The sequence below is a fragment of the Marmota marmota genome, unplaced genomic scaffold (genome assembly GCF_001458135.2).
Source record: "Marmota marmota marmota unplaced genomic scaffold, marMar, whole genome shotgun sequence".
Taxonomy (NCBI): Eukaryota; Metazoa; Chordata; class Mammalia; order Rodentia; family Sciuridae; genus Marmota; species Marmota marmota.
In genome coordinates this window covers 21,746,106-21,770,614 of record NW_025999853.1, presented here as the reverse complement: position 1 = coordinate 21,770,614, position 24,509 = coordinate 21,746,106, and the positions used below count along the sequence as shown (strand labels likewise).

The following is a 24,509-nucleotide window of genomic DNA, read 5'->3' as shown; positions in this document are numbered from 1 at the left end:
GGCCTCTCAAATGTCACACTCTTAATGGGATTTCCTTCAAAGTATCTATTCCTCTTTCATTGCTTTATTAGGCATTTCTGAAATCCATCCTATAATCACTTTTCTGGCTTTGTTAGTATCTGTACTGATGAAAAATAAATCCTCATCATCTGCCAAATGTCTCTTGTGAATTCCAGATCCACAGGTATCCTTTTTGAATATGAGCTCAAACTCAAACACATATAAAACTAAAATAATAATCTTGGCCAGGCAAGTGGTGTACACTTGCAATCCCACAGAGGGATTACTTGAGAGGCTGAGGCAAGAGAATCAAATGTTACAGGCCAGCCTCAGTGACTTAGTGAGATACTGTCTGAAAACAAAAAAATAAAGAGTTGGGGATGTAGCTCATTGGCAAAGTATCCCTGGGGTCAATCTCCAGTATTAAAAAAATCTCCAAACTCCTTTTGTGTCTCTTCTTAGTAAAAGGAACTATCTACCTACCTATCCAGTAGCCTAACACATAAAAACAGGCAGACTGTCCCATTTATCCATCTTCTCCCACCATCATTCACCATGTGCAATTACATCTACTTCTCTCAAATATGTCTATGCATCTTAATCCCATCAGCCATTATCTTAATTAAGCCATCATTAGCATCTGCCTGAATCAACACAAATATCTCCTTACTAGTTTTGGCCGTCTTCAATTTACTCTCCACAAAGCAGAGCAAACTTTAAAAGTATAGACCTGATCTTGATATGGTGTTCAAAAATTTTCCTTCGAGTACTTTTAGAAAAGATAAACAAATTCTTTAGGAACTGGCCCTTACTTCTTCAGAGGACTCTTGAGTATTAAAATTAGGAAGGTGGGATAATACAGTGGACAAAAGCACAGACACTTGAGTAGGGCCGTCTAGATTCAAATCCTGGCTTTATCATTTATTGGCTCTGTAACCACGGGCAATTACTTAACCTTTATGTATCTCTTAATTTCTTTATTGGTAACATGGTAGAAATGATATCAAACGAGATAAATTATCAAATGAAGAATAATGAATTAATGAATAATGCATAATATATATGAATTAACATAATAATTCATAATTAATGAATTGATGTATATAAAGTACATGGCACATAGTTAAGACTCTATTGAAGCTGTTTTATCTATATTCAAGCCAAAATGAACAATTGTAGTTCCAGAACATACTACATACCTTATATCTAGGTCTCAAAAAATGCTGTATTTTCTACACCAGAATGCTTATTCCTGTTGCCACATTAATTCCTACTTCAGGTCTCATATCACTTCCCAAATCTCAACACTGAGTGACAAATCCCTCCAGAGAGTATCCCAGAGTATTTTTTTTTTACTTTATATATTTCCCTATGGTATTTTTATTATTGATTGTGAAAATCTTTGAGAATTAGACAATAGTAACTCACTGTACTCTAGTAATTAGCAGTCTTTGCTATGCTGTAAATACTTAATAAAACTGAATGAATGGTTAAGGGCAAAGTAGAAACTGCCAAAGAAACCCAGTGCCTGTTAATTTTTCACACACAACTTCAAGATCAAAGCATCCATTTCATAAATATAATTCTAATGTCCTCAGAAATATGTGCCTCCAAATATAAAGAATTAATCCTCAAAGTCACTAAAGTGCCTGGTATGTATGTGTATGTATACATATACACACACTTTTTTTTTCTTCTTTTGGTACTGGGGATTTAATCCAGGAGCACTTGACCACTGGGCTACATGACCAGACCTATTTATTTATTTGTTTGTTTATTTATTTTTGAGCCAGTGTCTTGTTAAGTTGCTGAGGATGGCCTCAAATTTACAGTTATCTTGCCTTGGCTTCCGAAGGCTCTTGGATAACAGGGATGTATTACTGCACCCAGCTTCCATTACATGTTAAAGATACAATGACAAAATGAATAATGATATAAAACCTTAGAGACAGTATTATCAATATTTTTAAAAAGCAAAACCAGATGTTCTATACAGACATCTTAACTTGAACAGTTAAGATTCATTGAAAAAAACATGCCTTACTTGTTCATTAACTTTCTTCTCTTTTTCCAATTCCTTTTCCATGTCCTCCAATTCCCTATCTTTTTGTTCCAATTGTTTTTCAAGTTGGCGAATTTCATCACGTAAAAATCGAGTGTCCCGTCCACCTGCAGACTGCTGAGCCATCTTAAAGTAATAAACCAAATGCTTAAATTAATTGCATTATATTTGGGTGTTCAAGTCCATCAACAAGGAAATAATTATCCTGATTTAAAATTTCCATTATGCTTCAGTACCATACATTTAGAATAACATTATTTAAGGACTAATTTTTTATTGTATTTTTAAAAATTTTTTATTCTAATTTGTTATATATATGAGAGCAGAATGCATTACAATTCGTATTACATATATAGAGCACAATTTTTCATATCTCTGGTTGTATACAAAGTATATTCACACCATTCATGTCTTCATGCATGTACTTAGGGTAATGATATCCATCTCATGCCACCATCTCTTTTACCCCCATTCCCCCTCCTACCTCTTTGCCCTATCTAGAGTTCTTCTAATACTCTCATGCTCTTGCTCCCAACCCCATTGTAAATCAGCCTCCTTATATCAGAGAAAACATTAGCATTATATTCTCCCAACTCCATCCATTTACCTGAAAATGCCAGGATTTTATTCTCTTTTATTGCTGAGTAATATACCATTGTGTATATATACCACATTTTCTTTATCCATTCATCTACTGAAGGGCATCTAGGTTGGTTCCACAGTTTTGTTATTGTGAATTATGCTGCTATAAACATTGATATGGCTGTGTACCCTGTAGTATGCTGTTTTTAAGTCCTTTGGGTATAGACTGAGGAGTGGGATAGCTGAGTCAAATAGTGGTTCCATTCCCAGCTTTCCAAAGAATCTCCATACTGCTTTCCATATTGGTTGCACCAATTTGCACTCCCACCAGCAATGTATGAGTGTGCCTTTTCCCCCTCATCCTCGCCAACACTTATTGTTGTTTAACTTCATAATAGCTGCCATTCTGACAGGAGTGAGATGAAATCTTAAGAGTAGTTTTGATTTGCATTTCTCTAATTGTTAGAGATGTTGAACATTTTTTCATATATTTTTGATTGATTGTATATCTCCTTCTGAGAGGTGTCTGTTCAGTTCCTTGGCCCACTTATTGATTGGGCTATTTGTTTTTTTGGTGTTTAGCTTTTTGAGTTCTTTATATTCCCTAGAGATTAGTGCACTATCTGATATGTGAATGGTAAAAATTTGCTCCCAAGATGTAGGCTCTTTATTCACCTCACTGACTGTTTCTTTTGCTGAAAAAAAAAGCTTTTTATTCTGAATCCATCCCATTTATTCTTTTTTTTTTTTTAAACATCCCATTTATTCTTAATTTTAATTCTTGCTCTACAGGAATCTTATTAAGGAAGTTGGGGCCTAATCCAACATGATGTCGATATGGGCCTACTTTTTTTTCTAATAGGCGCAGTGTCTCTTATTTAATTCCTAGGTCTTGAGGACCATTTTTTAAAGTCACTAACTTATTTACTCTGTGGTTCATGGGCAGACAACCCTTTAAGCACATCCTGAACCACTAAGCCACTAAGAAAGGACTCTTAATTTAATTACTTAGAGTCTGTTACAGCTACTAAAGCACAGGCACCAGACTAAACTACAAAGGCATAGAATGTAGGCAATGAATTATCAAGACATCTTCTAAGCCTTAGAGATCTGAAACCAGGCTCTACTCCTCCTGCACATCTTAGTGCTCCTGACTTGCCCCCTCTCTCATACCTGGAGTATTTAGATCAGAACTGTTATCTGCACTGTCTGGTTCAGCAGTCTCTGCCTACATTTGGCTAGTGAGCATTTGAAACTCAGCTGTGCACAACTAAAGAACTGAATTTTTAATTTTAAGTTTAACAAACATAAAGGTAAATACATACAAGTGGTATATCCTAACGTACTGGACAACCAGATTTAGGTTAGCTTTAAAAACCTGCAGTAAACCAAATCCAGTTTGACTGATATTTCTGTTAATTTTAGGTCTTGGCCCAAAACATCAAAATCACTGGTTATCTAGCCTGTCCCATTTTTGCTTCTTCAACATACACTTTTGCCATCTCTCTCCCATCACCAAATTTTTCTTTCTTCCTCTCCCTCAAAAAGTTTTCCACTAAGGTTTCACTCAAGAAAAATTAATATTTTACATCTCCTGTTTCTTTACAGAATCCTCTTTTCCACCTCTTTATCTTACTGTGATTTGCTTCTCTTAGGATATTAATTTCTTTGGAACTCTTCTCACAGGAAGTTGCTCTTTCTTTCAAGAACAGATGTTGGTATTTTCCTAAATTTATTCTATCCTGCAACTAATTTCCATGTTATCATCCCTAACATTCCTCCACCATCCTGTAAAAACTCCAGCTGCTTTAGATGTCACAAGATACTATTCCATCTCTACATACTCACAATAGCAGCAAGCCATCACTTTCCCAGTTGCTCCTTAAAATTCACTGGAATTTTATGTATGAGTTAGTTCATACTCTCCCATCAAAAGCTGACCTAAGCAATTTACATATTCACATAAGTTTGACCAGTCTTTTCTTTTTTTAAAACTTGTTTCTTGAATTCAGTCTGCCATACCTACAACAAATCCTTGTCTAAGCAGGAACATTTTCTCAATTATCCCCAACAGACCTGTCCTTTGACCTCAAAGGACTCTATAATCCCTTGAATTTATTTCCCCTTTCCTATCTCGTCTTCCCTGCGCCAACCCCAATCTTGCCTTCATTATCTATTAGCTATGCTTTCATAATTATTACTTCAACCACTTTCCTACCAAGATCTTCAAATATCCTACCCTTCTATTCTTTAACAGACTCTATGTAAATATAGGAACAGAATCAATCCAATTTCATAAATCATTTATTATGTAAATATTTATTGAAAATGCTTGGCATTTTCCCAGGACATACTGCAAGAAATAAAAAATAACTAATCCAAGGTCACAGAGTTAAACAAAAAGAATCAGAACTACAACCCACTCCAGATCCCTCATTCTCCAGTCCTTTCTCCACTATATGTCATGCTTCATCTGTCATCCTTATAATTTGAACATACCATCTTCCACTCTTATTTTTGCAGATGATCTCATCTACAATCTCTCAACTTCTAAAAAATAAACCTACAAACATAAGACCTTCTGTGTACATCCACTCTTCCTTCCCTCCTAATACAAAGGAAGAGGGTCTTCCTCCTTTCCAAGTCAGTCCTTTGTACCTTCTCAGGAACCTCAACATATTTAGTTCTTCAACAATATGTTCATATTTTAGCACTTAGCTTTGTCAAAAGTGACTTCTACCATATCCTTTTGTCACTGTTCCTCAAACCTTCACATCCTCCCCTTTACTTCAATTACTAGTAATCTTCTGGAGTATTCTATAAACTATAAGGTCCATCTAACTCTTAAGTATATTTATATTATCATAATTGGGTATTTAATTCACAGCACATAAGTATTTATTACACTGAACAAACAACTGAGTACAATGTCAACTTCTTGATTTTTCTTAGGAAATAATAATCAAAAAATATTAAAATAATACGGTTAATGACAACTACTCCTTAGGAAATAAAAAAGGACTTACCTCCAGTTCATTTTCCAGTTTCATTACTTTTGTTTTTAATTGATTTTCTATTAAAAAAAAAGGCAAATGGTTCACCTGGTTAGATTTACCTCAAAACAAATTTTGAAATGCATTTCAATAAAACAATAAGATTATTTAAAAATATTACATTATAACAAGATTATGTAAAAGTAACCATTATATTATATGGTTATATATAATTGTATATATCTATACAAAATAGATCTAGAAATGTCTTCAAACAAATTTAATTTACCTATTTCCTAGAATATATTAAATTTGATTTTCTACTGTACAACAAATAGAATGGTTAACACAATAAAGTTTTTCTGAAGACACTTACCAAATTTTGCTTGTTCTTCTCCAGCTTTTTCAACTTCTTCCAAAGCTAACTCTACTTCTTGAGCTTTCATCTAAATATTAAAAGAAAAATAAAGTTACTTGAATATACTTTTATACTAAAATGTAAGTGTTAAAAATAAAAATTGTTTTATTTGCTATCCTAATCCTTAGTGCCTGCAATGGCTGGCTCATGGGAACAGTCAATAAATGTTATTTGAATGAATAAATGAATGATTTTCTACCCTAAGGTTATAATGCATAGAGCTGCAACAGTTTGAAGCGTCTTTGATTCTTCTTTTCCCCTCAACTCTTAAATGCAAGATTAAAACTTCTTCCTTTGAGATGTTTTTCACAACTATTTTGTCTATTTCTATTCTAGTTCACAAATTTATGTCTGAACTCCTTCATGATGTTATGGCTGTTCAGGTCCAATTCCCTTCATTTTCTCTTATATAACAGCCAATTTTTCTTTTCTAAGGCATATTTTTGTATCTTGTCAATTACGGTTTTAAAGCCTTCCTTGCCAGTAGCATACAGTACACCTTTAAGACCCTTAATAACCTATCCCAAACTGTCCATACAACATCTGCTTTCTCTACAACCTGCTACAAACTTCCTGCACCTGTTTCCTCAAATAAAAACATATTTCCTATTCTAACATTTACTTATAACCACCAGCTTTAGAACCCTCTTAGCATCTCACCACTGCCTTTCACTTATCTAAAACTACTCCTTAGTCTTCATCATTTTACCAAATCTTCTGATACAACTTAAATCACCATTCCTCCCAACAAATCCCCACAACACTCAATGTCTGCATTTCTCACTTGGACTTCAAGATATATGTCCATATGTTATTTTTAAACATTCCTATTCCGTTTCCCTAATACATTCTTTTAGGAAATTTAGAGTAAAAAATTGCTCTTGTATACAAAATTCTCAATTCACATTTGTTAACTCATTTTTGAGTGTTGCTCTAGATATTACTAAGTAATTTCATAGAGATTACCTTATGTAAGAACAGACACTGAAATTTCTTCTAAGAGTCAAAGTTACTATTAAAATATACTGCATACAAACCTTCATTAATGATTGAGTAATTCTGAAAAGATGTATCACATTTTCTTGATTTTCATTTTTTAGGTCATTTACTTCAACCTAAGCAAACAGAAAAGCAACTATTTTACAACCTTTAAGCAAAATATAAGAACTCTTTCAATTTTAGCATTCAATGATTTCAGAGGCAACTTAAGTTTATCACAATTGTCTATCTCTGTATCATTTATTTATTAACCACCTTGGATAAGGAAATCAATAAATTGTCTGCCAGTTCTTCTTGACGAGGCAGGTCATCTGGGTCAATTTTTATTATTTCTTTCCAGTTTATATTAGGTGACATCTTGAATCCTTTTACTGTGCTCCACTACCTGTAACAAAACAGCTGCGAATTAGCATTTTCCATGTAAAAGGCAATATTGTGTTTACGGTATAAATGTAACTCTACAATGCTTTAGCAAAAAGCTATAAGGCTCTTTCATCGTAAAACATACAAGTATGCAAAGCAGCCTTGACCAAAATGATAGCTTTCCGCACCGGCTAAATAAAACATAACTTCTTTGATAAAGCTAATCTAGGTCAGAACAATCTGAGTCCTCTTCTCCACGACCCCAACACCAAAGCTTGTGAGCACCCGATGGTGTTTGGAAGGATGAAAATGATCCCTGATTCTGAGAAGCAGGAACCCAGGGTTTTAAAAAGTGCTCAAATGCGCAAATAAATAACTGAAATGAGTGAAGCTGTGCCACAGAAACGAAATGAGGCAAGAAGGCTGGATTGCAAACCAGAGGATAGAAGGGGCGGGGTGGTGGCCAGGCTATTGCGTGGGATCTCAAGCTAAAGAAGCCGCTTGCGAAGAGACTACCGCTTAGGAGGCTCCACCCACCTAGACCAAGATTGGCAACCAGGTACAGTTCCTCATCCACCGCACCCACCACGACGGGCCCCGCCGCGGCCCGTGGTGGCTCCTTTTCGCCGTCCCACAAGGACTTTAGGTCCCGCCAACTGGTCGCGAGCAAGATAACGCGGCGGCGGCTGCTAAGCGACACCATTCCCCACCCACCCAAGGCCGGAACAAGGCCCCGGATGCATGGAGAGCCTACATTTTACGACGGTGGATGATGCTTTACGCTTAGTCTTCACGCCCCGCTCCTGGACTCGGGGTTGAGGACGAGGAATTTGACTGGAGTGAGACTCGAGCTTCCAGAGTGCAGTTCTACCTTGCGACAGTGCATGCTGGGAAGTGAAGTCACTGAGAGGAGAAGATAGGGAGTTCCCGGCGTGCAATGCGGAAGGCTGCGACTGTACTGGGGAGACGAGGGAAAGACCGAGAGGCGGGAGGCGCGGTGGCTGAGGTGTGTCCTCGCTGGTGGCCTGAAGGAGGTAGAAAATGACTGTGTCTTCGATGGCGTCAATCGCTGGGCCGCTCTTCTTGAGATTTCCCTAAGCTGTCCCCTGGTGGATCCGCTCCCAGGTGAGGTCGGGTTGTGGGTCAGTGGCTAGGGAGGAGTTGAGGGCTGCAATCCCGGTTTAGAGAAGCCCCAACCCTTGGGGCTGAAGGGCCTGACCCGGTTTGGAGAGGTGGGAAGGCACCACCTTCTTTTTAAGCGCGTGCAAGGGGCGCCCAGGGTAGTGTCTCCTGTAGAAAACGGGTGGAAAAAGTTTTAGCTGCATTTAATATGGGATCTGCCGTGATGCGTTGAAGTAAGGGCTGCGCAGCGATCATGGTTTAGGGCGAGTGAAGAATTCAGAGGACGACGCATCCTCGACTCCACCGGTCTTATCCCGGAGTACTGTTGCCTTCAAGGATTGAGGGGCTTCACGGAATGAAGACTGAAAAAGTAGTACGAGTGAAGGTTCTAGAAAGGAAAGGTAGTACTTATTTGGGCCACTGTGGGAGCTGGAAAGAGAAAGGCCCCCAAGATTCATCAGGACTGCTGCTGTCTCTTGGCTTGGTTCTTGAGGATGAAAGCGCCTTCTCAGGTGTTTAACAATCTTACTTGTCCAAATTTTGATCATCTTGCTGCTTTCAACTATTCTGGAATATAATAAACAAGTAGGCAACTTTTTCTAGGAAGCTGAAGGCATGAAATCTAAGTGGCATTTCTAATTGTGCCTACCAATGTTTTTCCTTTCCATGTTTTTTAAAGCACATTTTTATGCTATAAATGACAGTAAATATTCCTTTCAAAAGTGGATAATAGATTGTCTCTAAACCGCGTGTTTGGGTAAAACAAAAACAGCTCAGGAGAAAATAAAAACATACCAATTTTGTGAAATAAATTTTTAAAATATTTATCAGATTTGTAGGAATTATTATGTATTTACTTTTATGAAAGATTATGTCAAATATATCATTCTTTGAAACAGTCCAGTAAAATTGGTGTTTACATTGTTCTCACTTTTCATCTAAATTAAGAAATTGAAGCTTAGAAAGGTTAATTCTCTGCTGTGACTTAAAAAATGTAATTGAGTACAGATCTTTCTGGCTAGAGGAATGACATACCGCCGCCTCAGACATTCTGGAGAGCAATATTTGTGTACTTGCTCTTTAGTTTTGCTGCTTTATTAAATATTATTCTCATTTTTTAACTTTCTTGCTCAAGAAATTGAATTGAGTTCTTGAAACTTAAATAAGTATCTTTGTAATTTGGCAGAGATCAAAGTCAATATTTATCGATCACATGTAATGTCATGTATGTATTTACTACTGCATATTTCATATTAGGAATTTGTTATTTTTGCAGCAGCACTTTGCTTTTATTTTCATTTATTTTCTTTTTACTCATGAATTAGTTTTGTTTGTATTGGTCTTTTCTACCTTGCTTCCCTCACTTTCTCCTTAGTATTTATGTTCTCAACAACTCATATTGCCTGGTCTAATGGTAAGTTTTATTCTTATTTTTTTAGAAATGAGAATAGGTTCAGAGAAATTCAGTGATTTCCTAATAATGAATGAAGCTAAGATTGTAAATCTCAATGGCATTCAACTAAGAGCAAAGTCTTTCTTAAGTTTAATTCTTTAACTCATCCTAATATTTTTGAGTTCGTACACTGCACTACAGGGATACAGCAGTAATTAATTTTTCTGTGGTCTAGGTTCTTATGCTTTGTAATGTGTATCTAACTGTAAATGAGAAAATTTAACTCAGGGACAGTATAGGAAAAGGCTTAAAACTCCATTAATTTTCATCACTTTTTCTGCATCAGTTTTTGCCAACAGATATATTTATGTGACAATTTTGTAAATAGCCTTGTTACAGGAACACTTGCCTAGACCTGCCTCTTTTTCCTAGGCTTTTATGAATAGTTTTATCTAGCCAAAATCACTTGACAAGAAAGCCTTGCCTTTTATAATTGCTAACCCGTTTTTGTGTTCTAAACAACTTATGTTCCTTAGATGTTACTTCCTTTTTGCTGACTTAACAAAAATATAAATGACCTTTAGAAATTTTGTATACTATTGTATATAGCAAAGGCTTTGTTTTACCTTGTTTTCAGGGAGAGGAATAAGTTTTCAACAAGAAGGTACTTGTCTTCTTTCAGCATGAGTAGACTAGAAAGATTAATAGGATTCAGTGTGAATAGTCTTGGTCCACAGCACATGCCAGAAGAGTTTTTCAAAGTATAAAATAATAATAAAACACAGTAGACTACTCTTATTGTTAGTGATGGTATAATAATGAAATTTGGGAGAACTAACTCAATTTCCAAAAAAAAAAAAAAAAAAAAAAGTGAACTGGGAGGACGTAATCCTTTGTGTTAAGTATTGCCAAATTCATATAAAATTTTCCTATAGATTCATCTCCCCCCACTGTACTATTAGATTTTGACAGAAAATTAGCACCAATATAATGTTGTTGGAAAATTGTATTTTGTATTTCTTTAATGTATCTCATGAGTGATCATTAATTACAGTTGGATCTTATGACATTTCATTTTTGTAAGTAATCTTTAATCAGTCATCCATTTAAACTACATGCACTTACAAGTGTTCTTATATGCTAGTTAAAAAAAAAAAAAACCACAAACACAAATTCCTACAACTAAAAGCAGTGGTCAATTACATTGTTATAGTATGGCCTCCAATGAATCATGTACATCTCTCCTCTATCCCCTTTGTAACCTCTTGCCATCACCTCAACTTTTATCTTGCAGATGATGCTTAGGGACTATATTGACTTCGCAACTGAGCACATAACATACACTAAGAGGACCACCTCTCTCCCTTTTTCTCCTGTTCCCTTGGGGAATGTTTAAAAACAAGTCGCCTGGTTACAATTTCTCCCACATTCATTTTGGATTCTTTCCCACTTTGCTTTGCAGTTGTCTTTATCTTTACATATTTACACCGGCCCTTTTTAAAAATATCTTCACTGTCATTTTAGTGTGGGGGTTGGGCAGGAGATAAGGCAAATGCTTTTTAATCTCTCCACATTCTTTAAACAAAAGCATCATCAACTTTTTTGTGTGGATTAGTGGTGGTGTACAAGTCCATACCTTGAAACATGGTTAAGCACTTCTGGATTCAAGATGAACCCCATGTAATTTTTCTTTTAGTTGAAAACTGTACTTTCCCAAAGGATACAACTGATTTCCCTTCTACTTTGTCAAAGAGGATTTTGCATTTTTTTTTTTAAGTCTAGTACATTCTAAGTTCTTACTATCTGATCACAAAAATCCTTTAATTCCTTCTCATGTATTATACATTCTTTGTGTTTATGTATCCTTATATAAAATTTGCATCTGATTTTAAATCAGTACCCACTCTTCCTATACAGGTAGAACTTTTACTGCCAAATGAAGTTTTGATTTTATTTCGTATTCTTCCTCTGACCTGGCCAGAACTCCAAAGATATATCTCAAATTTTAGATTGTTTGGCTCTGTGGATGATATATTTGTTTCCTATTGCTGCTGTAAAAAAAAAAAAAAAAAATATCAAAAATGTAAGAGATTATTAAAACTCATTTTATTATTTTGTATTTCTGGAGGTGAGATATTCAAAATGGGTCTCAGTAGACTAAGATTGAGGTATCAATAGGGCTATTCTCCTTTTACAGGCTCTAATGAAGAATATGGGCTTTTTGTTGTTTCTTCGTTTGTTTTGACTTTTTCACTTTCTAGAACTGGACCATTCATTGGTTTATGGCCCCTAACCAGAAATCATTTACTCTGACCTCTGTTTTTTGACTTTTCCATCTCCCTCTTTGACTTGTTAAGGACTCTTGCCATTATATTGGGACCACTCAGATGCATGATCTTTTGAACTTAAAATCCTTTAGTGAGACTTTAACACCTGTAAAGTCTGTTTTGCCACCTAAAAGGTTCACAGGTTCAGAGGATTGGAACATGAATAATTTGGAGTGTCATTATTCTGCCTCCTGCAGGAAATAACACTAAATTAATGGTAATGACACAACACAGGCCAGATAATCCTATTATTGTTTGTTTTTTGAGAGTACTTTCCAACTTTATCTTGATTATCAAACTGATTTTTTCCCCCAGGTATCATCCAGTTAATATAGTTCTTTCTTCTCTAAACTATTCCTTCATTGAATCCTTTCTAAGCATTTTATTTTTATTAATCTTTTCTTGTATTTTATTTTCATTTTTACAAATTGTCATCTATGAAACCTGTTCTCCAGACTGAAAACTTTTGTTGTAATGGGACAAAGAAAAAAATGATAAAGATCTGTGCCATAATCTCATATGCCCAAAGGGCCAAGCAGATAATATAAGTAAATAAATCTGGGAAAAGACAGGAGGAAATAGTAGGACTGTAGTTAACCAACTACCATGTAACTGACTTAGAACATTCAGGACAAGTATTTTTACAAGATTTTTGCCCAACTAAACTAGGTTGCAGGACCTCTGATTTAGATTGGGTTTTATCAAAACCCAAAGTTCCATTGACACCTTGGAAAACCAATTGCTCATTGTTTTTTCAAGTATTTGTTTTCCCACAAAAATTAGGCACTTCTGGAAGATCCATTGCTAGTTGTTTATAATTACCTTACATATGTCTGCTTTCCAGGTGTTTTGACCTATGACAATTGATAGAGTTCATTATCTAGTTAGCTAGAAACAGATCAAAGATTAAGTGGTATGATAAAGAACTATAAAAAGTGTTGCCTGTTTTATTTAATTTTCCCTGTTGTTTTTGTTTCCAGTTTTTGCCCAAAAGTTCTTGTGGAAAAGATGGCTGATATTAACCTCAAAGAAGTAACCTTACTAGTAGGTGTGGTTACTGCATGCTATTGGAACAGCCTCTTCTGTGGTTTTGTTTTTGATGATGTTTCAGCAATATTGGATAATAAAGACCTGCATCCATCTACACCTTTAAAAACTTTATTTCAAAATGATTTCTGGGGAACTCCTATGTCTGAGGTAAGTAAATACTTATTATATGAGACATGATTTGTACTTGTATTAAATTGGGCAGGAAGTTGAATATGTGATTACAGTGGTATTTGATTCTTTTCTTGGCTGTATACCTTCATTTACTTTTTAAAAAATAATATGTGTATGTGAAAACCAAATGTTTAAGGAGAACATTAAATACAAGTCTGTTTCTGGCTGAGTAGGACTCTTTTTTTCTGTCTTGTTAAGTCAGGCAGAAGAGATGATTTGTAATTGTGATATATTTAACCATTTTAAAATATAGTAACTTCAGTATAAATAGATTAGACTATAAGGGTAAAAATAATAAGTACATATGTTGCCAGTTTCACAAAATTATGTCATATCTCTTATTTTGATTTTATATTCAGAACTTTAAAAGTGTGTTCATTTTCCTGAAGGTATTTTACTCTGCCTTTATTGTGAAGGTCAGTGTTAGGCTGTTCAGGATTAAACCCTTATCAGCTTGGGATCTTACAGATGATCTAATATTAGTTTTTTTAAATACCTTGAGAAAAATAAATGAATTTGTCTATCTACAATGCCTGTTATTTAGACTTTAAATAAATTATTATTGAAACATATGTAATACTCTATTTGTTTCTTAGTCATTATTTGTAACCTCTTTCCTCATTCTCCAAATTTGAAAGCTTCTCAAAGGTGGGGCTGGGTACTTCATTACTTTAGTCATAAACATATAATAAATTTTTTTATTACATAGGCTGACCTTATTTTCCTCCATCCTTCCTCAAAAATTTTTTTGATATTAAGAGGAAAAATATGACCCTATTATGTCATAAATTATTTCTAGAGAATTTATTTTCTTCTATCCCTGCCCTTTATCCCCAAAGACTCTTAAAAATTTGTATCCATCTCCCCAATCTGTGCCGGTATATTTTATGATTTGAGTTGTGTGGTTGAGATTTTGAACTCGAAGTTTAGCTGGCCAGATTAAAGGAGTTCATAAAAAATTATCGTGTCATGGTGTTGATGCTGTTTTGTGGTTTTATTTTTTCAGCATTGCAAACTGAAAATTTGATTTTGTTCAGAGTGCCCAGAAGTAGGCAGACTATAAGAATTCATTAACATACTCAAACAGAATGATGAACAAACTAGAATAACAGTTTATTTATAATCAAGAATATAGTTTGAGGGCTGGGGATATGGCTCAGTGGTAGAGTGCTTGCCTTGTACGTATGAAGCACTGGGTTCGATCCTCAGCACCACATAAAAGTAAATAAATAAAATAGATATTTCTACAACTAAAAAAATATTTTAAAAAAAGAATATAGTTTATTTTATTTATTCCTTTATTTTGATGGACATATTCTCTCTCATCCTGTAGGTAAATGTGACACTACAGAAAACTTTTTCTACAGATTATTGAGTTGTTATATGAGGTTTCACAATAAGCCTGGAATTAGCACATTCAAATATCTAAAATGATTGATGTTAAGTAATGATAGCTTGTAATGCCTATGTACGTATGTGTATGTTCAGACCTGAAAAGAATTTTTTGCCAGTATACATCTAAAGACATATTTTGGGCTTAGGACAATCTCTTGAGCCATATGAATACATCTACTACCATATTAGGGACCTTTGGATCACTGTGGATGATCACTATGGAGTCTCAATGATTGGATTATATCTTTAATGGGTCCATTGTATGATTATGTAGTAGGATCTGTTTGATAATTTAGTGGATCACAACACTGTATCCTGGAATATGTCCAAAGTATTTTAAAAATCATTACCAAGGCTATATGTAGTTACTTAGATATTTTTCAGATTTGGATGTGTACATATACATTGGTATTTTTTTTATCTTCTTTTGCTTGTACACATGTGTGATCTTTTGGTGATTGTTTTTGTATGGATTTGAGTAGTTTTTAAGTAAGTCATCCAGGATGTTCTATGGTATAGCTACAGCTTAGAACCACTGAGCTTAATGAGCCACATACTCTTCTGGCATTTGATCAATAAAGTACCTTATATTAAGGTAACTTTTGTTATGGTAACCTCTGCAGAACTTTTTTGCCATTTCTATGTTGAGGAACAGGGAGCTTATTCATTCATTATATCATGCTTGTTTCTGCTGTCAACTAAATATCAAAAGTAATTCAGTTTTTCTTTAATATACCTAAATTTAATGATGACCTGATTTGTTCATAGTGGCCTTAGCAATTTTGCATTTTCACAAAACCTGATGTCTAATAAGAAAATTATTATTTGTGATAGTGGAATCTTTAATAGATTTCTAATGAATTATTTAAATAATTAATTATATCAGTAATAAATCTTTTAGTTGATCATTACCTGTAACATAATGTACATCTAATAGAACTAACCAAGCAATTATGTCTCCTGTAATTTAATTTATGTATATCTTTCTGCTTTCTGGTTTCTTTCATGTGGCAAATAAGTTTTACATATTTGTCATAGTAACACTATAGGTGCATATAAGGTTTCTGTTGTCTTTTTCTGCTTTCTAGTATAAATTGTTAATTCAGCACAGTACCTTACAATTTTAGATGCCTCAGGTTAAGTTTGAAGTGTATACTGGAATAACTAAGCAACAAAGAATATTCTAAATAGGTGGCATATCATAGAATATGTAGTCAATACAGCGATGTTAAAAATGCTCCTAATTTCAAAATAGAGAATGTTTGTTCTTTGTATCTACTGATATTCCTTAGTAAGGAAGAGTAAGGTTGAGTCTATACCTTTGTGACAGAGAGAAAACAGAATATCAGATGTAGAAAAGAAGCTAATGGGTCCAGGGTTGAAGCTCAGTGGTAGAGTGCTTGCCTAGCACATGTGAGGTACTGGGTTCAATCCTCTGCATCACATAAAAATAAGTAAATAAAATAAAGGTATTATGTCCATCTACAAATGGAAAAAAAAAACACCTTTAATTTAAAAAAAAATAAAAGAAGCTAAATGTAAATGTCCTTTACATAAAACTAAAAACAAGTAACTAGGTAATATATATTTTTTGAAATGTGTATTTTATTCTTAAATCTACTTTGATTTTGTCTTTTGATAAAAAGTGGTTTTGGTTGAATGTAACTTCTAACTTATAGAGAAACTTATTACTTGATTTCTTGCCAACAAAAATTCACCACAAAAGATTTTATTCTTCTATTCCAAAAAAACAGTTTTGCTGTTAATGTTACTCCCTGCATAATATTTGGATAATTTTACTTTAATATGCTCATATCTATCCATTATGGAAGTTTTTTCATAAAATAACTTAAGTATCTTTTTGAATTATCATTATTCGAACTTAACTGGTAAACATTCTGATTTTACATTTCCTTTTGAAGATGTGGCAAGCAGTTGTATAACCTTTTGCATTGGTAATAGAAATGCAGGCTTTACAAAGAATCCCATATGACCAATGCCACCATTGTTCTACCTTTTTAAAAAATTTATGTTTTTAACAATCCATAGTCAGATATTCTTCTATGGTTAATTATCATCAATATATGAAAGGGAGGAATTCACCTTGTTTTTTGGAGTAAGGACATAGAAAAACAGAATATAAAGCTGTCTTCTATATTTGTTTTACAATTTCTCAGTCAAATATTAATATCCTTAATAGTACAAGCAATGATTAGGTTTTGTAACCTGAAGGACCAAAGAACTTTAATAATTAATGGTTGTTTTTCCTTGTAGGAAAGAAGCCACAAGTCTTACCGACCCTTAACCGTATTGACATTTCGCTTAAATTATCTATTCAGTGAACTAAAACCAATGTCGTATCATCTCTTAAATATGATTTTTCATGCTGTGGTCAGTGTGATATTCCTTAAAGTCTGCAAACTTTTTCTGGATAATCGGAGTAGCATGATTGCTGCTCTGCTTTTTGCAGTGCACCCAATACACACAGAAGCAGTAAGTAAAACTGTAAATTGATTTTATTTAACTGTAAATTGATTTTTAAAAATTATTTTATCCTACAAATCATATCATGATTATACTATCACATGTTCAAGAAAAAAATTAATCAGGATTTTAATCCAAGTATTTATAGACTGTTATATTAGTATAGGTCTTAACTCCCTCAAGTACAAAATCTGCAAACTGCATCAACTTTTTTACATTTAGAATAGTTTTGGAGCTGTAACATTTATTCATTCAAGAATATATGATATGTCTAATCTCTTAACTTGAGTAATATAGAGGTATAGTTCTTTCTCTTTGCTAATGGTTTTCTATCAATATTGATTTTAAATACAATTTGTCAATTTTGTATTTTAAAGGTTAGAAAATAGTAAGGCAAATTCAAGGGCTGAGAATACATCAAAGTAGCTGAACAGCCATCCTAACAAATGATGATACTCAGGAGCTTCATAATTGCTGTTGCCGTGTGTTTCAAAATCATGAGCCATCTCTATCTCTGCTATTGCCAGTATTATTCATCAGTCCCTTCCTACCAAGAAACACACAAGCTATTATTTCATTTTTCTTGGTTGCTTTAAAATTCCACATTTGCCTCCCAGCAACAGCTAAGAATATTATGTTCAGTTGCTTTGTTACAAGTTTTCCTTTGAAGCAAAAGTTAATTTGTGTTTTAAAGGAAGATCATGTCTCTCCCATACAACGTCTTAAACCACATGGTATCTAGCCAAATAATTTTTCCATATGTTTACAAAAGGGATAGATTTGTTTTAAAATTTTATAGTGAGTTCAGAATGCTCCAAAGGAAAAGCTTTGAGAGTTTTATATACATATTTTTTAAAGGGTCTTTTGAAAATTTATTGTCCTTTTATTTTGCAGATTTATCGACGTATGGCTTACTAAGTTTATGATACCTTTGCTTTTAAAATGTTCATATTTTAAGTAAATATATAAAAAGTACTTAGCTTTTTTAGAGAATTTTTCTGAATGTTGTCCTTAAATTTGTAAGATATTATCAGTAAAAATATGCAGCATCTCTATACTAGTTTTACAACTTTCTGGGAATCTATAATTATTTCAAAGCAAGTTAAAATAATCATAAAAGAACTGTTAAAAAGGGTCACTGATTTCCATATATGGAAGATACATAAATTCACCATCTGAGGGCACTCAAAGAGTGCTTACAAAACAGAAACATGCTTTTGAAGTGTTATGGGACTTTAGTTTCCAGCTTAAATGTTCGTTACTGTTATATACAGTAAATTTTCAAGATATATTTCATTAATACAAGCCCAACTCTTTCCCTTTCTAGGTAACTGGTGTCGTAGGAAGAGCAGAACTACTGTCATCTATCTTTTTTCTAGCAGCATTTTTGTCATATACCAAATCAAAAGGACCAGATAATACCATAGGTAAGTGCCTGACATTTGATTTTTATATCTGTCACTATAAAACTTTATCAGATAAGTTTTATTTAGTGCAAGTGCTTCTTATAAAATATTATTGCCACATTGGGTTTATCTGTACATATTGTTCTACCTTAGTATACATTGAAATACGAAGTATATAACATTGCAAATATTTTTTTAAAAATTTATGTATATTTTGTGTTTTATCATGAGCCATTAGGATCTATATTAGCTAATATTAAAAACCAAATAGCACTAGGATATAATTAGAATCAGGCCAAATTGTTTTGTTATTTGTTAAGAACAAAACAAAACAAAAAGGTACCAGTGCTTCAGTTATTTAATAGGTTGTGATGCTGTTTAGGCAACATTAAAAGCCTGCTAGAGTTTGACTTTGTGTGTTGATTATAGTTCAGTTATTTATTGAGCCCCTACCATGTGTTCTTCTTTGGAATGTACTTTGTATATATTAGCTCAGTAGTCTTCATGATGCTTGGCATTGTTAGAAAAAAAAAGTTCAGGCAATAAAAATGATTTTTTTTTTTTTTTAGAGCGTAGAAACAGGGGACACGAAAAGAACTTCATGTCTTTTTTTTTTTAAGTTGTCAGTGGACGTTTATCTTATTTATATGTGGCGCTTAGAATTGAACCCAGTGCTTCACACATACCAAGCAAGCGCTCTACCACTGAGCCACAACCCCAGCCCCTTCATATAGTTGTCTTAACCTTTATTTGATTAAAGTTTTTTTTTCCTTAGTTCCTAGGTGATTTTCTCACTATTGTCCCAATATACTCATGATAAGCATCCTAATTTTGTGTGTTTATAAAGTAAGGTTAAAAAACAATTTAGCCAAACAACTTAGTAACTTTTAGATATGTGATATGAATAGATTTGCCTTTTACTACTATGTATAATACCTTCTTGAAATAGCTTGAGTGACAGCATAGCATAGTGGTAAAAGTATGGACTTGAGAGTATGTTTTCAAATTCCAGTTTCACCATTTATTTACTAGCTCCATTTACTACCTTGGACAAATTACCTTTGTGCTTTAGTTTTCTCATTTGTAAAATGTGGTTAATAATAACTTTACCTATGCAGTCCATCATCCAGTAAGAGATAGTTCAGCAATTAATATGGAATTATAAAACAGTTTTATTAAGTGCTTCTAAAACAAAGCATGAATGATAGAAAAAATTCTGTGATCTATAATACCATGATCAGGCTTTTGCCTACCTTTCTAACCATGTATCCTGCTATTCTTTCCAATAATTTTACTCAGTTCTTTTAATGATTTTTTTATTCTTCATAATTCTATTATTTTTTTCTAGTTATTTTGCCTTGTGAGTTCAAGCCCCGTGTTCTCCTAAAGTTATCAACCACTTGCCTATAGAAAATGCCAGGACTGCTGTGTTTCTATCCTGTGATTTTTGAAAAGTTGACAGGAATTAAAACCCAGGATGGAGAGTTCCAGGTTCTCCATACCACTGTTGGTACATATTACTAACAGTTCTATCAAATATTCCCTAAAGTCTCTTAAAAAGAATTAGCACAGAAAAGGACTAGTCAACCATCCCTCTGAATTTAAGAGGAACTACATGGAAGTTACTGCCTAAGGGTAATTGGTCACTTTGCCTCCCCACTTTTTTTGTATACAAGTTGTATCCCTCATCTATCCTCAGTTTTACTTATTTTTATCTTTTTTTCCCTCTTTAAATTTGTTTTTAACTGATATATAATAAAAAATTCAAAATATTAATGGAATACCATATGCTATTTCAGTACACATATATATTGGGTGATCAGGTTAAACATACCTATCTTGGGAAATGTTTATCATGTCTTTGTGGCAAAAACATTGAAAATCCTTTTGTCTAGCTTGTTTAGATTTGTGATACACATTGTTATCTGTAGGCACCCTACTGTGCAGTTTCACACAGTAGAGAACTTGGGTCTATCTAACTGCAACTTGGTAGCTATTGATCCATCTTTCCCCATTACACCTCCCCCGAGTCTCCTCAGCCATTAGTAACCACCATTTCTACTCTCAATTTCCGTGAGACCAACTTTTTTATATTCCAGATATGATGATACCATGCAGTACTTGTCTTTCTCTGCCTGATTTATTTCATTTAGCATGATGATCTCCACTTCCATCCATGTTGTCACAAAATACAGAATTTCATTCTGTGTATGGCCAAATAATCTCCATTTTTTTGCATATATGTACCATGTTTTATCCATTCCTTAGTTCATGGGCGCTTAGGTTATTTCTACTTCTTGGCTCTTGTGAATAAACAGGGGAGCACACGTGTTTCTTATACTTACTGATTTTATTTTCTTTGGATATATACCTAGTACTAGATTGCTGGATCATAAGGTAGTTCCTTTTTTTTTTTCCCATCTTATTTTCTTTTGATAATGTTATTTTTAATTTTTGAGGAGCCATCCATACTATTTTCCATAATGACTGTACTAATTTACATTTTTACCAATAGAATGTAAGGTTCCCTTTGCTCTACCTTCTTGCTGGCACTCATTATCTTTTGTGTTTTTCATAAAGGCCATTCTTCTTACTGGAGTGAGGTGATATTTCATTGTGATTTTCATTTGCATTTGTGTGACAATTAGTGATGAACATCTTTTCATATGCTTGTTATCCATTTATATGTCTTCTGAGAAATGTTTATTTAAAATCTGTCTTAAATGTTTTTTAGTGGGGCCTTTTTATTTCTGATTAATTTTAGGAATTCCTTATATATTGACTATATTAATCCCTTGTCAAGTTTGCAATGTGTAGTTTGCAAATGTTTATCTATTTTGCTTTTGTTGCCTGTGCTTTTGGGTCTTGTCCAAAAAATCCTTACCCATTCCAATATCTTAATGCATTTCCCCATGTGTTCTTTTGGTAGTTTCATAATTTCAAGTCTTACATGTAATCTATTTTGATTTAATTTGGCTTTTGTAACTGATAAAAGAGAGGAATTTAGTTTCATTCTTTTGCTTGTGTATACCAGTTTTCCTAGCACTGTTCACCATGCTTTTTGAAGACTTTTCTTTCTCCACTGTGTAGTCTTAGCACCTTTGCTGATAATCAGTAAACTGATGTAGAAGTGACCCATGACTTCTGGGCTCTGTTTCGCTGCTGCACTGTCCTATGTTTCTTTTTTAATGCCAATATCATGGTGCTTTGATGATTATAGCTTTGTAGTATAAAGCCTCCTGCTTTGTTTTTGTTTGTTCTTGTTGTTGTTGTTGTTTTAATCTACTCCTTACCACCATCAAGATTTCTGAAGTACTTTGATTTTATCTCTGCAATTCCCACTATCCAATGTAGCTGCAGATTTCTGTAATGAAGAAACAGATAATGATCAACTCCAAGGAGTAAGGAGAGACTTGGAGACAAATTTTTAAAAATTTCTCTTACATTCTACTTTAAATGCAGTCCCTAGTAATACCCATACAAGCATACATATTGAAGATAACCCCAAAGGCCTAAGAGTTTTATTTTTTAAATATGAAAACCACCTTTCCCTCTACTAAATCTTTTTCTGGGGTTGATGTGGGAGACCAACCGTAGACATGATTGAGTCACACTCCCCGGCTGGGTGCTGAGGTGCTCAGTCACAGAAATGTGGCAGAGCTTTCCCCACCCTTCTTGGGTTCGAGGGTCAGTGTCTCATGCATGGGTGTGTCTTGCTACTGCCTCCCATGGGTGAAGCTATGCTCACCTGTTCCTTTGTAATATAATCCCTTGTCCTGTTTAGGATAGAATCTTCCATGGAAGTGCCTTGTGTGTGTCTCCTTCTCTTACTGTGCCCTTGGGTGTGGCCTACCCAGGTGTCAGTCAACCTGCCGACAGTGGACATCATGAGGATAGACTCAGCCCCCTGAAACCTGACCCCTTGCCTCATTTGAATGGCTTCTCCTCAGTAAAAGGGGTCAGCGCGTGCTCTCGAGCTCTCTCTTTCTGCAGACCCTTAAGGTCAGAGGAGCTGTCACAGCGACCCCAAAGAAAAAGGTATTTGTGTCTCTTGTGTGGTTATTTTGCGCAGCCCAGTTAGCTCAGTTTACCTGGAGTGACCCCTGAGCTTTTAGTCGCGAAAACTGAAACCCAGCAGATTGATTTTTGGGGAAGAGGCCAGCAGATCATGCTTATTACCCATTTGACCAAAATGAAAACAAAATCGTGTTGCTTTCAATACCTTTACCTTTCTTCTAGGTGGGATGACACACACCTGTAATCCTAGCCACTTGGGAGGCTAAGACAGAAGGACTGAAGCCTGGGCAATTTAGAGAGACCCTGGCATAAAATTTTTAAAAATTTTAAAAGATTTGGTGATGTACCTCAGATGTAGAGCATACCTGAATTCAGTCCCATTGCCAGAAAAAAATATTAAGTTAAGAAAATAAATAAGCAAAATTAGTATTCCTCATAATACCCATTTCTAATCTGAAAACGTACTTTTAAAAAAATTTAATATTCTTATTAATTGTTGATGGACCTTTTATTTATTTATTTATATGTGGTGCTGACAATTCAACCTAGTGCCTCAAACATGCTAGGCAGATGGTCTACCACTGAGCCACAACCCCAGCCCTGTACTTTTCTTGTTATTGTTTGTTCTCTAACTATAGAATGGTAAACTACTCCTTCTGAGTATGTAACTTTTTTCCCCCAATTTTTACTATTCTCTAGAATTATGGCTCCTCATATGCAGTAGATCTTCTGTACATATTTGTTAAATAAATGAGCAAGTAGATGAATTATTTCAGATTCTAATTGAAAGGATACTAAAGCCTTTTTTGGACCTCTACCTTTCAACTCCTTAGTTGGTACTTAGTACTCTGCAGTAAATAATTTAACTTCTGAGTCCACAGAAAGCTTCATTATCATATTTGTATTATGCATTCTATCTAGTATACATTAAACCTGTGTAAAGGTTTTCAATTTGTAGTAATTGAAATAACTTCAAATTCTAATTATTCATGCCCAACCCCTTTTTGTAAACACAAATCAGTCTCCGTGCCTTTGCATTTACTTTTCTTTTTATCCTTTGCATTTACTTTTGAGGTTTTTGCTCAAATGTTTCATCAAACATTGTCAGTAGCATTACTCATCTTTTCCAGTCCTTTTTATTTCCCTTTACTGTTTTTTTTTTCTCTTTACTTTCTTCTTTTGTCTGTAACAATTTACTATATTGTTATTATGTATGTTATGTATTATACATGTCATTACTTTTGATTGTAATTTCTCTTGCCTCATGCCCTGGAAATGTAATAGATGTTTAAAATGAGTAATTTAATAGAGGATTGCTGAAGCTACGTATAAACTATTTAATATTTTTAAATACCTACTTTCAATGCCATTATTTTCCACAAATTTTTAATACATATGTAGCCCTTCTGTCATATCTGCTCTGCATCACTCATTGGCCAAGCTTATTCTTATTTCTACTCCTTTATTCATACATCCTCTTTACCAGTTTTTCTCTTTTATATATGTTCTTCAATATTCAGCTTTACGTTCATCTTTTTTATGAAAAATCTTCTATGGATTTCTTTCTTTTATGAATTTTAAGTTGAATGTAACGCTATACTTCAGACCTTGATATAATCAATAACATTGGTATTGATGATTTTGGCCTAATGAGAATATGAGTTTGTCTTGTATTATAAGTATAAGTATTATACTTAGTGTCTTCAGGGTTTGGTTTGGTTTGGTTG

At 34.1% G+C, this 24,509-nt stretch overlaps 2 protein-coding genes across 6 annotated transcripts in view; one reads left to right on the top strand and one right to left on the bottom strand.

Moving 5' to 3' along the window:
• The window catches only part of LOC107140026 (centrosomal protein of 290 kDa), an 89,203-nt gene extending 80,899 nt beyond the window's left edge, over nucleotides 1-8,304 (bottom strand). For 3 of the 5 annotated variants that reach the window (XM_048804257.1, XM_015482957.2, XM_048804280.1), the window contains exons 1-6: nucleotides 7,955-8,153; nucleotides 7,310-7,439; nucleotides 7,093-7,170; nucleotides 6,014-6,083; nucleotides 5,671-5,717; nucleotides 2,045-2,188 (exon numbers count right to left, since the gene is read on the bottom strand). In XM_048804257.1, the coding sequence (XP_048660214.1) occupies nucleotides 2,045-2,188; nucleotides 5,671-5,717; nucleotides 6,014-6,083; nucleotides 7,093-7,170; nucleotides 7,310-7,411 (441 nt within the window). In that variant the 5' untranslated portion in view covers nucleotides 7,412-7,439; nucleotides 7,955-8,153. The other 2 variants (XM_048804262.1, XM_048804286.1) reach the window with 2 other exon arrangements.
• A 2-nt stretch (nucleotides 8,305-8,306) lies between these two features.
• Tmtc3 (transmembrane O-mannosyltransferase targeting cadherins 3) overlaps nucleotides 8,307-24,509 on the top strand; it is a 47,950-nt gene continuing 31,747 nt past the window's right edge. Inside the window, exons 1-4 of the mRNA XM_015482955.2 lie at nucleotides 8,307-8,542; nucleotides 13,240-13,456; nucleotides 17,150-17,368; nucleotides 18,687-18,786. Of these exons, the coding sequence (XP_015338441.1) occupies nucleotides 13,268-13,456; nucleotides 17,150-17,368; nucleotides 18,687-18,786 (508 nt within the window). The 5' untranslated portion in view covers nucleotides 8,307-8,542; nucleotides 13,240-13,267. The remainder of the gene's footprint in view (nucleotides 8,543-13,239; nucleotides 13,457-17,149; nucleotides 17,369-18,686; nucleotides 18,787-24,509) is intronic.